The 17,156-nt window shown below is 41.9% G+C and overlaps 1 protein-coding gene across 3 annotated transcripts in view; it reads left to right on the forward strand.

The window, feature by feature from the left end:
- Window positions 1-17,156, forward strand: part of DAG1 (dystroglycan 1) — a 61,386-nt gene that overhangs the window by 26,099 nt on the left and 18,131 nt on the right. For all 3 annotated transcript variants that reach the window (XM_029917384.1, XM_029917385.1, XM_029917386.1), the window contains exon 2: window positions 14,602-14,986. In XM_029917384.1, the coding sequence (XP_029773244.1) occupies window positions 14,711-14,986 (276 nt within the window). In that variant the 5' untranslated portion in view covers window positions 14,602-14,710. The remainder of the gene's footprint in view (window positions 1-14,601; window positions 14,987-17,156) is intronic.

The following is a 17,156-nucleotide window of genomic DNA, read 5'->3' on the forward strand; positions in this document are numbered from 1 at the left end:
ATGACCAGCCTGTCCTCATAGCCTAGTTCCACTCTACCTTTGTGCTGAGATGGGGAGGGGTTTGGATAGTCAGGGGAAGTTTGGGGAGTCAGAAGGAAACTTTTTAGTTTCCAATAAGCACCTATTTGGTGTTTGTAAATTTGCCCATTTATAATACATAAGTACTTAGTTTTATTAGCTCTTATGTTTTATGACTTAGTAATGTGTGTAAATCTTAATTGAATATTTTTCTATGAAATTTGGGAAGGCTGCATGCATAGCAAATGAAGCTTCACACCTAGCACAGGGTAGGTAGTCGGTAAATATGCACTGAAGTGTAATTATTGTTGGGCTGTCTTGAGATAATTGTAATTTGCTTTAATTGGGTTCTTGGATGCCACACGGGTATGCGGATGTGGTAATTCATTCTCACTTGGATTCTGCTGAGTCTGGCTGCCCACTTCTCGCATTTATTTGCTCCTCACCTCCCAGTCCAGCTGCTGCAGCCAGATGGTCTTTGTCTTTGGGCTCAGTTTACCCTTTTCTGTCCTTAGTGCCCTACCTGGGCATCAGTGATTAAGACTGGACATCAGCCTCATAAGTGTTTTTTCTGAAGTCTTAATTGGTATGACTCTGAATAATATGTTTTTTTTAATTTATAATTGTGGTAAAAATACATAAAATTTACCATTTTACCCATTAGAGCTTTTTTTTTTAAAGTTTATTTATTTATTTTGAGAGAGAGAGGGTGTGCTCGTGCCTGCCAACAGGGGAGGGGCAGAGAGAGGGAGAAAGAGACTGTCGAGCAGGCTCTGCTGTGTGGTCAGCATGAAGCCCAACGTGGGTCTTGATTCCACAAACCTTGAAATGATGACCTGAGCCAAAATCAAGAGTCAGATGCTTAGCTGACTGAGCCACCTAGACGCCCCACTGAAGTATTTTTTTAATTGTAAAAAAAAAAAAATCTAACAGAATTTACCATCTTAACCATTGTTAAGTGTGCAGTTCAATGGTGAGTAATGTTTAACAGCAAGTGGCATACTGAGATCAGTAGAGTGTAGAATGAACTGTTTTCTCAGTGAGTTTTGTCACAGAAGATGTAAAAAATTGACCCAGATGAAAAACCACAGTCCAATGGAAAATGGCCTGCAGCCCCAAGGTTTTTGAACCCTGTCCTTCTTTTCTTCCTCCAGGACATGTTTATACCTGAGTGAGTTTGTACCCAGGTATTAAACCTTTGCTTCCTTCCTGCCTTTGTTGAAAAAACCAAACCACCATCAGCAGAAACCATTGCCCTTCCTGTACCTCTGCTTTTGGTATCTGTGATAAGTGAGAATTTGCAAGACTTTTCCAAATGAGAAAAGCGTTGAAGCAGCTTTTCTGATAGGTGATTGTATGGCGTTTGTTTTTCAGAGGTGGTAAGTTTTTTCTCCCACATATTTTTACTTCAAGTCTCTTGCTGTGTGTGTGACCCTAGACCCCTTTGGTGGGTTCTCCAGCTCGCTGATGGTGTCACTCCGGGGCTGCCCCCACACTTTAGCAGTATTCCCACAGTGCATAGGCCAGGCAGGAATTTGCCTGTGTTAGAGAGTCCTCATCTGCTTCTGGAGTGGTGAGTGCTTTTGAAGTGACACCTTGAATCTTCACCAGTGACTTGGTTCAACACCTTCATCTGGTGCCAAGGAGTGAAAAAGGCCCATTTTTAACTGAAAGCAGAGAAAGCTCCCTGTCTTTAGTAGGGGAGCCTGAATAAACAATTACTTCACACTATTGTTTTCCACTGTGTGGAGTACATCCTGTTGGCCATGAGTTTGAGCAATTAAAAAAATTTTTTTTAATGTTTATTTATTTTTGAGAGAGAGAGACAGAATACGAGTGGGGGAGGGGTAGAGGGAAAGGGAGACATAGAATCCAAATCAGGCTCTAGGCTCCCAGCTGTCAGCACAGAGCCCGACGCAGGGCTTGAACCTACAAACCCATGAGCTGTGAGATCATGACCTGAGCTGAAGTCAGATGCTTAACTGACTGAGCCACCCAGGTGCCCTTCACTTTGAGCAGTTTTAAACTGGTTAACCTTGTAGAATTTTTATATTAATGTTAGACTGACATTTGTCATTTAATTTTAACTTCTGAGTATCTGAACCCTAAAGTGGTTGTTTCAGTTAGGTTTTTGCTTTTGACTTTTTCAAAACCATTTGAAATACGGACTTGGAATTTTATTTTCTTAAGTTTGGTTTAAAAAAAGTCTTATTTTCCTTAAATGTTTTATTTATTTGAGACTGTGCAAGTGGAGGAGAAGGACAGAGGGAGAGACAGAATTTTTTTTTTTTTGAAGTTTATTCATTCATTTTGAGAGAGAACCAGCATGGATGGGTCTGAGAGAGAGGGGGACAGAGGATCGGAAGCAGGCTGACAGCAGAGAGCCTGACGCAAGGCTTGAACCTGAGCTGAAGTCAGACATTCAACTGATTGAACCACCCAGGCACCCCGAGAGAATCTTAAGCAGGCCCATGCTCAGGGCAGAGCTCATTGTGGGGCTTGATCCCACAACCCTGGGACCATGACTGAGCCAAAATCAAGAGTCAGATGCTCAACTGACTGAGCCACGCAGCCCCTCCTTAAATGTTTTAATTACTATAGTGAAAAGCAGCAGTATAAGTGCTATTTTTAGGTAACCTAGCTGTTGGAGAGTAGTGGTTCCTGGGAGCGGTGGGCTGGGCTGCCTTGGCCTTGGCCTTGGCCTCATTTTGTGTAGTTTATGGTTGAATCTCACAACTTTTCCTTCATTCTTAGAAAGCAGAAATTACCAGGGAGCTGTTCTTTCAAAATTTTAGTTAAGATATCTTCATTTCATTCTCTGTGGGCTTTTCTGCATATGAGGAAACATTTCAGTTTACTATGGACTGAGTTGGTGCCACATATGCATTTGTTCCCCGTGTTTATTGAGTGGAAAGCATTTACTGACTGAGATTCCTTTGTGCATGGAACACTTACTAGCTCTGGGGAGGCAGCCTGAGCAGAAGAGAGTTGCTTCTTTCCTGGAGCTGGGCTTCCAGTGGAATCTTCTTCTAGTTCCCAGGGATCCAAGACTGTCTGGACAGAGTAGGGTCACAAGGGCATGTTCCTCATGGGCATATGTCCTTCCCCGTTCCAACCTCACACAAGGCATGTGCTTTAGTCATATATAGATAGGGGTTAGTATTGGTGACAGGAAGGGGCGGAAGGATTCTTTCCTGCTGAACTTGGCCCTCGGAAGCTTGGGGTCCTCACCTGTTGCTATATAATGCTTTTGATCCCTAGTTATGTCCCTGATGACTGATTTTAAAATACAACTGCCCCAAATATGCATTTTGATATACAAAGGACACCACATTTGGGGCATTGCTGAAAACTTGACTTTTTATTTCTGTGCATCACTGGAGAGTCCCCAAGGTCACAGTTGGAAAAAGGAAGAATTGGCATAGCCATTGGCAGATGCAGGGGATTACTAGCTTCAACCCCAACTAGATTTGGTTCCTCTGAGTGGCACTTATCTGACATGGGTCTCAGGGTCTGGGGCCTTTCCCTGTTGGGTACCCATGCATGTCCCAGGAGCTTAGGGAGGTCCCCTGTTCAGATATTGTTCATCTGCCCCATAGCAAGCTCAGTGGTGCTGTTTGGTGCTGAATGTTCACCTGGCCCAGGGAAGGGTGGGATTGGTACGTAGGGTACCATGGGGCTCTCTTCCCTGGTGCTAGTGGGCAGGAGCATGGGCTTTTACCAAGAGAGGAGAGAGAGCCCCCTCAGTGGCTGCTCTGGGATAGCAAAGGGCTATGGTGTGTCCAGGCTTTGCAGGATATAACACTTTTAAGGTTTTTCTGCTCCCTGGGGTGAAATGTCTGGCATTAAGGGATGGAACTGCTTGGCAGCTATGCCCATTTCTTACACTGTGTGTTATGGCTGTTGAGCATGTGTTCAGAGAGCCAGGGGCTTCACCAAGCTCTGGGAAGGTCCCTCTTCACATAGTTGCCTTTCCCTAGGTCTAGGGCAGCACTTAGCTCAGACTTAGTGGCAGGCACTGCACTGGGTACTGATACAGAGTTTTTCAGTAGGAGATCTTCGCTAGCTTCTGTTAGCCAGAAGGTTGTGAGTTCAACTGAGACATACTATTCTTGGGCTGCGCTGAACACTTCCTAATGTGCTAGAGGGTATAATGTGAGTACGTGTATGCAGTATTAAAATGAGTGGCTGTGTCAGGAAGACTGGGTGATTCTGCCTGTAGTCTTTTTCTGGCTCCAGAGCACCTTCTCCATATTTTGGCTATAGGCTCTGAGTGACCATGGTTGAATGTTACCTCTCTTTGGGCCTTGTTCTCTGAAAAAAATGAAGAGGAGGATCTCTGGAGTGCCTCCATCTCTGAATGACCAAGTGTGTGAGTAAGAGACTATGTAAAGACCTTTCAGTGGGATGTCCTAGTTTGGGTGTTTGAATTGCAGCCTGCCAAGTTCCTAGCACAGGGAGATGTGACCCTTGCTTATAGGAAGCCAGCATCAGAAAGACACAGGGCTGCTTTTTGCCAAGTTTGAAAAAAGGTCTTTTCTCCCCAGAGCATGGAAAACCAACATACAGCCTTTGGAGTTGTGCTCTGCACATCGCCTGCTTGCTAAATGCAGAGACACTTAGTCATACCCATGAAACAGATACTTGGCGTCATCATGTGTCCGCAGATAGCAGACTGAGCTTATGTTCTGGGTAGGACAGGGTGTGTCTCGGGTTTTTTTTTTTGCTGTTTTCAAATAAGCTGAGAATTTTTAAAGGGAGAATCAGATTAGAAAAGTAAAAGATCAACTGGATCTAAAGAAGTAGATGAATAAGTAAATTAAAGAGTAAAGAGATAGGAAGAAGCTAAAAAACCATTCTTGTAGCCTCCCCATTCATTCATTAGGTATGTGTCTGGATCTGTGTGTGTGGTTAGCATAGGTCAGTGATTGTGACAAATGTGTCCTGCCGCTCCCCATGTTACAGTCGTTTAGGGTGTTGGTTGAGCTGAGCCATTTACTCAGTAAGAGTTAAAATGTGTAGTAAAGGCCATTACGAGAAGCACTATGCAACAGTAAACTTTAAAGTTACATTTTAAAATAGTATAAAACAAAAGACCTAGAAATTTTTTAAAGTTAAGTGATAAAATAAGCTATAAAAGGGGTACGAAGGCACAATTAAGAAACTGGGAGACACAAAAACACAGAAAAGAGTTCAAAGACCAACCTTTAACTTGGGGCACTTGATAGGGATCTGAGGAGAAGACCTCAATCCAGAGTACGGTGAGCCTGGGTATTGAATCCATAGTGTTTCCTTCTTTGCCTTTCCTCGTAGAGGACCCTGCAACAGTCACTGGGAGTTAAGTGGTTTTTGGAGCTGATACCCACAGGTCCCCAGCTTCTAAGTCCCTGGTCATTTGGTGTCCCCTTGAAGAAGTGTGGCACTTAACACTGCTGGTAAGTCTGCAGTGGGCAAAAGTGACTCAGCCATCTAGTGGTGGCTGGGAGGAGAAGTCCTTATTGAGGAGTGGGTCTGAAATCTCATGAAAGCTGCCTGGTCACCTGTGGCCTTGGGATAGAAAAGGTAGTGGAAATAGGAAGGAGGACAGTGTTATATCTATTATTTATCTAGCACTGATGAGAGGGTGGGATCATGCCAAGTGATAAAACATCATTAATTTTCTAAGGTAGGCGGATTTCAAGTCCTTTTTCATACCTTTGCAGAGCAGCTCCATGTGTTTTTCTGAGCCTTGAGGGAGCAATTACTGTTTTAGAAACTAGGAGTGTGTAAACCTGAGTGACATGGACACCGGGAGTTAGAGGTGGACGGATAGTGATGATGTTGGGACCGGGCAGTAGCCCCAGGGGCTGCAATCTGGATGCCATTCAGAATATGCCAGATACATGAATGAGGACAGGGCTTTTCAGTCCTGAGAAGGTGGTGAAGAAGACACAGAGAGGTGAAATAGAGCTGGAGTGATGACTGTTTTAGGATTTTTATTAGTTTGAAATCATGGTACTCAGCCAAGACCTTTACTTCACATGTTTTTAAGTCCTCAGAAGAGAACATACATTAACATTACACATAACCTGAGTACATCTGGCACTGAGCTTTATTATACCTTAATATTTTGTTGTATTTTTTTTAATGTTTGTTTTTGAGAGAGAGAATGTGCACAAGTTGGGGAGGGGCAGAGAGAGAGGGAGACTGAAGTTCCAAAGCAGCCTTGCTCAAACTCATGAACTGATCATGATCATGACCTGAGATGAAGTTGGACGGTGTCCCTCTGTTTTATTTTTTGTAAGATTCTATTTTAGGAAGTAAAGCAGTTATAAATTTGGAGACCCTTGTAAACCCTTTCTTTTCCCTTAGACCTTTCTTCCTAGAGTGATCATGATTCTGAACTTGGCATTGAAGATCATGTGTGTGATTTTACTTATTACAAACATATGAATCTATAAACTGTATATAAATATTTTACATAAATGGTGTTTACATCTTTATGCAATGGGCATTTTCTGCTAAACATTTTTTGAGATTTATCAATTTTGGTTCTTAAATTTTTAGTTCATTTTAATTGTCCTACTGAGTTCCCATGTTGTGAAGTGCCTGTTGGTGCTTTCTCTAGTTGATGGACGTTGGCATTGTTTCTAGCATTCCAGTGTTGCAATGAGTGTGTCTCTGTATGTATGTGTGCATACATGTATCTCTGCATGTATATTCCTCAGGTTGTCTGCCTAGGAGTGGAAGGGCCCAGCTGGGTGGTGTGTTCATGTTCTCTCTTTCATCCCCTCCATGATGTAACATTTGAACGTTTTTACCCATTCTCATTGGCATGGAAAGGTTTTTCATGTCACTTTAACACCCCCCCCCCCCACTGATTATTAGTGAGGTTGAACATCTTTTTGTATGTTGACTGCTATTCATGTATTTTCTTTGGGTTACCTGTTACCTCTTTTGTCTTCTACCCATTTTTATTGTTTTAGGGTACTTGATGTATTTTAATGGAGATCCTTTAGCCATCATGTGCATTGGAAAAGCTCTCTCCCAGGCTGGGGTTGGTCCTTTTCTTTATGGTGTCCTTTACTATATAGAAATTTAAAATTCGAATTCTTTTTTTTTATTCTAGCTTTTGATTCTTTCTTTAAAATTTTTTAAAAAGTTTATTTATTGAGAAAGAGAGAGAGAGAGAGAGAGAGAGAGGGGGGGGGGGGGGAATCCCAGGCAGGCTCCACACTGTCAGCACAGAGGTTGATGCAGGGTTCAAACTCACGTACCGAGAGATCATGCCCTGAGCTGAAATCAAGAATCAGATGCATTACTGACTGACCCACCCAGGCATTCCTAAAATTCAAATTCTAATTGAACTTTGTTTTAAGATTAAAAAATTTTTTTGAGATAATTGTGGATTCACATGCAGTTATTAAATAATACAGAGATCCTGTGTATGGTTTATACCCAGCTTCCCCCATGGTAACATCTTGCAAAACTGTAGTACAGCATCACAACCAGGATACTGATGTTAATACATCAGAATACAGAATGTTTTCATTACCACAGGATCCCTCACATAGCCCTTTTATAGCTATACTTAATTCCTTCATGCCCTGACCACCTCTTAAATCCCTGGCAACCACTAATCTGTTCTCCATTTCTGTAATTTTGTCACTTCAAGAATATTAATAGGGGTCATGGTGGGAAAAAAATAATATTATGAAACTATAATGTATATAATAAAGATATGTAATATATGTATAAAATATAGTATATAACCTTTTAGGATTAGCATTTTACAGTCATAATTCCATTGAGATTCCTACAAGTTGTCAAGTGTATCAATCAATAGCTTATTCCTTTTTTATTGTTCTTTAGTATTCCATGATACGGATATTGTTTGTTGATATGGATATGATATAGCTTGTTTAACCATTCATCCGTTGAAGGACATCTGGACTGCGCTATTTGTTGAAAAAGCTGTTTTCCCCTATTGAATTGCTTTTGTATCTTTGTCAAAATCAGTTGAGGGGCACCTGGGTGGCTCGGTTGAGCATCCAGCTCTTGATTTCAACTCAGGTCATGATCCCAGGGTCGTGGGATTGAGCCCCACGTTGGGCTTTGTGCTGAGCCTGCTTGGGACTGACTCTCTTTTCTCCCTCCCTCCCTCTCTCTCTCTCTCTCTCTCTCTCTCTCTCTCTCTCTCTCTCTCTCAATAAAAAATATAAAAAATCTACTTCTGGATTCTCAATTCTGTTACCTTGATTTATGTTAATCTCTCCACTAATATAGTCTTGATTTTTGTAACTAGCTAAGTTTTGATATTAGGTAGAATAATTCCTCTTTTTTCTTCTTCAAAATTGCTTTTGGCTACTGTAATTCCTTTGCCTCTCCATATAAATTTGAAAATAGTCTTGTATGTATCTACAAAGTTTCTTTCTAGAATTTCGATAGGGATTGCATTAAACCTTAGTTTCCTAGGGCTACTATAAAAAAATTACCATACCCCTAGTGGCTTAGAGTAGCATACATTTATTTTCTCACAGCTCTGGAGACCAGAAGTCCAAAATCAAGGAGTTGGCAAAGGGCGTGCTCTGCCTGTGGGCTTTGGGGATGAATTTATTCCTTATCTATTCCTATTTTCCAGTGGCTGCTGGCATTCCTTGTGGCCACATCATTGCAGTCTTCTCCTGAGTTTTCACATCTTCTTCTCTCCCTGTGGTGTGTATAATCTCCCTCCTCTCTCTTACAATAACAATTGTGGTTGGATTTAAGGTCCACCTGGGTGGGCACCTGGGTGGCTCAGTTGAACGTCCAGCACCATCTCAGGTCATGATCTCAATTGGTGAGTTTGAGCCCCGCTTTGGGCTTGCTGTTGTCAGCACAGAGCCCCTTTGTATCCTCTGTTCCCCTCTCTCTCTGCCCCTCCCCTGTTTGTGCACTCACTCTCAAAAGAAAGTAAATTAAAAAAAAGGCCCACCTGGGTAATCTCCCTATGTCAAGATTCTTTTTTTAATTTTTTAATGTTCGTTTATTTTTAAGCCAGAGACAGTACAAGTGGGGGAGGGCAGAGAGAAAGAGAGACAAAGAATCTGAAGTGGGCTCCAGGCTCTGTGCCGTCATCACCGTGAGATCATGACCTGAGCTGAAGTCAGACACTTAACCGACTGAGCCACCCAGGCGCCCCTCCCTATGTCAAGATTCTTAATTTAATCACTGTGCACAGACTCTTCTACAAACTAACATTTACAGATTTCATGGTTTAGGACCTAACGTCTTTGGGTGGTCATCATTTAGCCTGTTAAAAATCTGTAGGACAGTTTGGTGAGAATTGATGCTTTTACTGTATTGAGACTTTCAGTCCATTAACACAGTATATCCCTTTGTTTAAATCTTCTTTGATTTCTCTCACCTGTGTTGTGTAGTTTTCAGCATAGGAATCCTGTATGTGTTTTGTTAGGTTTACACCTACGTATTCATTTTTTGAGTGATTTAAATGGCATTATATTTTAAATTTGATGTCTACATGTTTATTTCTAGAATATAGAAATAACTACAAGTGATTTTTATATGTTTATTTTGTATCCTGTGATCTTGCTAAACTCATTAGTTCTGGGATTTTGTTTTGTAAATTCCTTGGGATTTTTTGCATGGGTAATTATGTTGTCTGCAAGTAGTGACAGTTTGATTTCTTTCTTTTTGATCTGTATGCCTTTTGTTTCCTTTTCTTGCCTTATTATGCTGTCTAAAACTTCTAGCACTGTGTCAAATACGAGTGGTAAGAGTGGACAGACATCCTAGCTTTGTTTCTGATCTTAAGGAGAAAGCATTTGACTTGTCATCATTAAGTATAATGTTTCCTTGGGGCACCTGGGTGGCTCAGTAGGTTAAGCGTCCGACTCTTGGTTTGGGGTCAGGTCATGGTCTCATGGTTCATGTGTTTGAGTTCCACATCAGTCTCTGTTGACAGTGCTGAGCCTGCTTGGGATTTTTTCTCTCCTCCCTTCCTTTCCTTTCCCCTCCCCTCTTCTCTCAAAATAAATAAACTTAAAAAAAAATTTTTTTTAATGTATAATGTTTGCTGTATGTTTTTTGTAGGTACTCTTTATAACTTGAGAAAGTCTCCTTTGTTCCTGTTTTTCTGAGAGTGTTTATCATGAATGGGTGTTGAATTTTGTCAGGTACTTTATCTGCATCAATTGACATGATTATGTGATTTTTGTTTTTTAGTTCATTATTATAGTGGGTTACATTGATTCACAAATATTGAACTGGCCTTGCATCCCTGGAATAAGCACCACTTGGTCATGGTCATATATAATTCCTTTTATATGTTGCTAAATTCTATTTGATAATGTGTTTGATTTTCTTTCTTCCTTCCTCTCCTTCCTTCTTTCCTTCAAGTGAGGGGTGCAGAGAAAGAGGGAGAGAGGAAATCCCAAGTAGGTTCCACCCCCACAAACTGTGAGATCATAACTTAAGCAAAAAAAAAGAGTCAGATGCTTAACTGACTAAGCCACCCAGGCTTATTTGTATTTTGTTCTGCAACTCTAGTTGTTTTACTTGGCCTTTTGTTTGTTCGTTTTTTGTTTTTTTTTTTTTAGAGAGAGAGCACAATTTGGTTGAGGGGCAAAGGTAGAGAATCATAAGCAGGCTCCATTCTAAGTGTTCAGCCTGATGTGGGGCTCAATTCCATGATGCTTGGATCATGACCTGAGCCAGAATCAAGAGGTGGATGCTTAACTGACTGAGTTACCTAGGCACCCCATTACCTGGCTTTTTCTGATACTCTAGGATTTATCTTATTTATGATGAAAAAGGGAGAGAGGACCCTAAGTGTATTTGGTTTTCTACATAAATGACCATGGGTCCCGATGCCTTTGAATAGCTCCTTTGCAAGCTGATTTTGGGCTTTCCCTCTTGTTCCACAGCCGCCTTCTACTCTGCCACTGGCAGGGGGAAGAGTAAGGGAGGTGAACTGTTTGATTATTGGGAAGTACAGGTGACATCCAGATTCCTTACTCACCTTTTTTCCCCCCTAACTGAAGTATAATTAACTAACATAAAGTATTCTATTAGTTTCAGGCATACAACATGATTCTACAATTGTATACCTTCCTCGGTGCTCGTCACCACAATAAGTGTAGTCACCATACATTATTACAGTATTACTGACTATATTCCCTATACTGTTCTTTTTATCTCCATGACTTATTTATTTTATAACTGGAAGTTTGTACCTCTTAATCACCTTTGTTTATTTTCCCCATCCCCACGACTCACTTCCCTCTGGCTACTCTCAGTTTGTTCTCTATATTTAAGAGTCTGCTTTTTTTTGTTTATTTGCCCCACTCAGCCTTTTTTGACACTTAATGGCTTGTAAAGTCCTTGTTAACTGCTGAGTGGGTGTGGGAATTCTAGTTCCCTAGGCCTCTTTACCATTGAACAGTGGTGAAAGTTCTGGAACCATCCCTGCGGGTAGGGGAGACACTCCTGTCATTGCTTGGGTAGGCATAGAAATCTTGGGTTGGTTTCCAATGAAACCTAGCGATTAGAGGAATAGGAGAAGGTGCATTGTTAACTGGCCAGTGGGGCTGAAAGTCCCAGCTCCCTACTTGGCCTGCTCTACCACTACTCTCGTGGGGATGTTAAGGAATCTTGTTAACAGCCTCATGAGGGTTGGAAGTCTTAGGCTCTCCACTTGGCCTTTACTAGCATGGGTGGGAGTGGGGCCACAGTTTTTTCTGTGGTGTTTGGCTAGAATAGAGCCTTTATTGTCTGAATGTTTTCTGTCTTGCTAGGCTACCCCCTTCCTGCTCCTTTAGCTAAAGAGAGCAGACTTTTGTTAGGACTGTTTTTTGTGTCATCTGTTGGCATTTCTGGGTTGCCAGCCTCTTCAGCTTCAGTTTTGGGATATATGAGGCACAAAACCCCAGGGAACTCACCACTGTGTCTTTCCTTGAGTCCTGGGGTCCCTCATTGGTCTGCCTTCTTCGCTTGACTTTTTAGAGGCTTGTGTTTATTTTATATATACTGTCTAGGATTTTTTTGTTGTATTTAGTGGGAAATGAGGGGAAAAATACATGTACCTCATAATTCTTAGAAGTGATAGACCGGTTTTTTCTTTTTCTTTTATGCTTTTTGATGTCTTGGTAAATGAAATCTTTCTTTATCCTGACATTTATTTTAGTATATTCTAAAAGTTTTAAAGTTATCCTTTTTTATATTTGTGTATCTAATCCACCTGGGATCTACTTATGATGGAGAAGGGAGACAGGACCCTAATTGTATTTGGTGTTCTACATAAATGACCACTGGTCCCACTGCCTTTGAACAGCTCCTTTGCAAGCTGATTTTGGGTTTTCCCTCCAGTTCCACAGTCCACTTCTACTCTGCCACTACAATACTGCTTTAAATACAGTAGCTTTATGATAAGTCTTTGATAGTCTAGGACTCCCAGCCTTCAAAATTATTTTACAGGTTTTGGCTGTCTCATGAATTTTAGTTCAAAAACAAAGTAGGAATGGGAATGGCAAAATCAATAGCAAAACAAAAACAAAAAACCAATTCCTGCTGGAATTGGCTTGGATTTGCATTGACTTCACAGCACACTGCCCATTTCAGTGGCCTTTTTTTTGTTTAAGTGATATTATTTACTTTGTGTTATCCCTGTCAAAAAACATCATGTAGCTCCTGGGCAGATTGGCCCAGGACAGGGCTTAATTCTTTTCTAGAATGGGAAATTGTTTGTTATGACTGTGGTCACCTTGAGGACACCTAGCAAGTCCCACAGGGCATCTATGTAGCTACCAGCCTTAGAGCAAATGTTCTGAGCTGCTTGCACTGAAGTGAGTAAGGCGTGTGAGGGACAATGTGCAGGGTTCTAGTCTCTCTCTTTTGGGGATGGGGGGCAAGAGGCCAAATAAGTTTTGTTCAGGGGATGGGGGGCAAGAGGCCAAATAAGTTTTGTTCAGTGGCACGGAGTTTGCAAATATGTATTTGATAAACAAGTCCTATGATTAGTGTTTGGAGTGTGAGGAGTGGGCAGTTGCTGAACTTGTCTGTGCAAAAATTTTTTTTAGTCTCTTCAAAAGCATTGCTTTAAGGCTTAATAATTGTTACATTTGCCACATTGATCTTTATACACACACACACACACACACGCACACACACACACACACCCGTTTTTCCCCTTGAAATATTTAAAAGTAAATTATAGAGATTTTTGATACTTCATCCGGAAATCCTTCAAAATTGAGGACAGTCTCTTATAGAACCACACCACCATCATCTCACTTAAGAATTAACAATAAATCCAGTCTCTGGCCCAGTAACAAAATTCCCAATTACTCCTTTTGAAGCTGGGCTTATGTGTTTTCTATTTTTGGGGCTTAAAAAAGATATTTTAAAAATGTTTATTTCTTTTTTGAGAGAGACACACACACAGAGTATGAGTGGGTGAGGGTCAGAGAGAGAGAGGGAGACACAGAATCTGAAGCAGGCTCCAGGCTCTGAGCTGTCAGCACAGATCCCGATGTGGGGCTCAAATTCACTAATTGTGAGATCATGACCTGAGCTGAAATTGGCCGCTTAACTGACTGAGTCACCCAGGTACCCCTAAAAATTTTTTTAAGTAAATTCAGATTCAGTCAAGATGTACACACTACATCTGGTTGCTGTTTCTAAATCTAGAACAGCCCCCGTATGTTTAGGGAGTGTCAGCCTTTGGACAGACCAGGCCAGTTATCTTGTAGAAGGTCCCACATTCTAGATTTTTCTGATTGTGTCTTCATGACTTCTGTGTTTGTTGTAAACAGGGAGTTATGTCTAGAGCGACATTTCCCAGCAGCAGTATACATGATGTGAACCACACACATGATTTAATATTTTATAGTAGCCACATAAAAAACTATTTTAAATAAGAAGATGGAATTGGGGGATGCCTGGGTAGCTCAGTTTGTTAAGCATCCCACTCTTGGTGTTAACCCAGGTCATAATCTCAAACCCTGAGACCTCTGCACTGACAGCATGGAGCCTGCTTGGGATTCTCTCTCTCCACTCTCTGACCCTCCCCTGCTTGCACACGTGTGTGTGTGCATGATGTTCTCTCTCAAATAAAATAAAGGAAGATGGAATTTATTTCAGTAATGAATGTCATTCCCCACATTTCTTTATTACTTATCATTTATTAATATTTATTATTTATTTTTAAGTTTACTTATTTATTTTGAGAGAGAGGGCGAGCACATGTACATGAGCAGGGGAGAGGCAGAGAGAGAATCCCAAGCAGGGCTTAAACCCATAGACAGTGAGGTCATGACCTGAGCCAAAATCGAGAGTCAGATGCTCAACCAGTTGAGCCACCCAGGGACCCCTATGCTAACTTTTAAAAGTCCGGTGTGTGTTTTACACTTAATGGGCAAGCCACATTTCCAGTGCTCAGTGGCCACATGTTGCTGATACCTTTGTACTGGGCAGCACAGGATGAGACTTGATCCAAGTCAGGGTAGATATTTTTGGCAGGAACACTTAGAGGGTAGTAACTGCCTGTGTACAAGTTTAAAACCATGGGTTTTTCTAAATTCTGAGTCTACTCTTCTTCTTTTTCAGGCCCTGGGATGGAGCAGGTGTGCAGAGGGCGGTGAGCACCCAGCTCTGGGACCACATCACTTGCCTCTTTTCTTAGTGAGACTGTCAGCTTGAGCAGACTCAGGCTGGGATGAGGATGTCTGCGGTTCTCTCGCTGCTGCTCCCCCTCTGGGGGAGGACCTTTCTCCTTCTGCTCACTGTGGCTGTGGCTCAGTCCCACTGGCCTTCGGAGGCCGGCAGGGACTGGGAGAACCAGCTTGAGGCGTCCATGCACTCGGTGCTTTCAGACCTTCACGAGGCTGTTCCCACAGTGGTGGGCATTCCTGATGGCACGGCTGTGGTTGGGCGCTCATTTCGAGTGACCATTCCAATGGATTTAATTGCCTCCAATGGAGAACTCATCAAGGTGAGATTGGATATAAAACTTATGTAAATGAGGAAGAATGCTCATCTGCATTTTAGTTGTTTTTTTGTTTTTTAGTTTTCCATTCTAAGCTCCAGCAACTCTGAACTCAGTTCTTCCAGGACCTGTGCAGTTACCTTAAAAGAGGGACAAGACAACCACTGATGTTTATAAGACAGTTCCCAGATATCCTAGAATAGCATCCTAAACTTTTATTCTTGCTCCTGTTTTGAAGGTGTTACCATTAAAAAGCCTTTACATCTGTGGGTTGGAAGATTTCTTGGTCATCAGGTTAGGATTTGATTGAAGGGCTTTTGTGTGTAGGAAAAGGTCTCCTTTCATTAACCATGGGATTAAACCCAAGAAATACAGAACTGTTAAATGATTTGAACCTATTTTTTTTTAAGTTTTTGTTTTTATTTGAGAGCACACGTGCTGGGGAGGGGCAGAAGGAAAAGAGAGAGAATCTTAAGCAGACTCCATGCTCAGTGAGGAGCCCAATGTGGGACTCGATTCCATCACCCTGGGATCATGACCTGAGCTGAAAGCAAGAGTCAGACGCTCAACCAATTTGTTTTGCGGCCAGGAATTGAGAGATTCAGAACTCATCTGGGAACCCCATTTCTGCCTCAGGTGGCACTAGCTAGAATGGCTCAACTGGGGCTGGAGGATCCACTTCAAAACTTTTTTTTTTAATGTTTATTTATTTTTGAGAGGGAGTGTGTGCATGAGAGCTGAGGAGGGGCAGAGAGAGGGAGACAGAGGATCTGAAGAGGGCTCTGAGTTGACAGCAAGAGAGCCTGATGCAGGGCTGAAACTCAAACCATGAGATCATGACCTGAGCCGAAGTCAGACGCTTAACTGACTGAGCCACCCAGTGCCTCCTAAGATGGTTTATTAATGGCTGGCAAGTTGGTACTGCCTATTGACAGGGAGCTTAGCTGGGGCTGTTGGTTAGGGCCTTAGGTTCCTCTCCATGTAGACCTTTTCATGGACTGCTTGGATTTCCTTACAGCACAAAAACTGGGTTCCCAAGATTAGGTAGTCCAAGAAACAGGAAGTGGAAGCTGCCAGCCTCTTACGGCCTGGCTTGGTAACTTGCATAGCAGCACTTCCACTGTACTCATTGGTCAAAGCCCACACAGCCTCTGGTAGGTCCTTGTCCTCTTTCCCCTCTCTGACCCACAAGCTCCAGGCATCTAGATTAGAAATGGTTACAAATGCTATGCCCATTCTTCCCATTGAGAGGTGAGTCTGTGCCCCTTTCCCTTGAATCTGGGCAGACCTACTCCTCACCTGCACCTTCTTTGTGCTCCTTTCCTTTTCCCTATTGGCCCCCTTCTCTTTAGCTCATGGCTTCTTCTCAAGGTGGCCTTGTAATCTCAAAGGTGGTCATACTTCTGAAGATCCTGCCTGACTTCCACAGACCTCTTTCTAGTTTGCAGAAGATTTCCATGCAATTTTTATAATGCCTCTGGAAGTCACATGCTAGTATGACCATTAGAAAAAGAAGAGTGGCAGTTTTGGAAGTACAGTCCATGTCCAACTTCAAATTTGAGCTTTTGAATATCCAAACCCTGCAGTCGTTGACCTTGTTTCGTGGCCATTAGAATGTTTAACATGCATTAGTTTTGATGACAGGTGCCTTGAATCAATATAGTGAGCTGGGTATTTGCTATATCTGGCAGAGAGACATTTAACAGGCTTATTCACCAGGGGAGTAAAGAGATTTTACTGGGAAAATAGGATTTTATCTGAGCACATTTATTTGTAGAAAGCAGACCATTTAGTAACTGATTAGCTTGTAGAAGAACAGATGAAAATGTGGGATTCTCCTCCATCAGGGTGTGTGGGGAGGGAAATCAGATCAGAAAGCCTGACTTCATCTCTGGAGCTTCCATTTCCATATACGTAAAATAAGACTGATAAATCTTTATATAAAAAGAGCTGAGGTTTTTTTTTATCATTTTAATAATAATCTATAAATGTGTATTGTAAGGGCACCCAGGTGGCTCAGTTAGTTGAGCATCCAACTCTTGATTTCTGCTCGGGTCATGATCCCAGGCAAGCCCCATGTTGGGCTTGGCTGATCCTGCTTAGAATTTTTTCTTTTCTTTTCTTTTCTTTTCTTTTCTTTTCTTTTCTTTTCTTTTCTTTTCTTTTCTTTTCTTTT

The sequence above is a fragment of the Suricata suricatta genome, chromosome 12, assembly GCF_006229205.1.
Source record: "Suricata suricatta isolate VVHF042 chromosome 12, meerkat_22Aug2017_6uvM2_HiC, whole genome shotgun sequence".
NCBI classification, from domain to species: Eukaryota; Metazoa; Chordata; class Mammalia; order Carnivora; family Herpestidae; genus Suricata; species Suricata suricatta.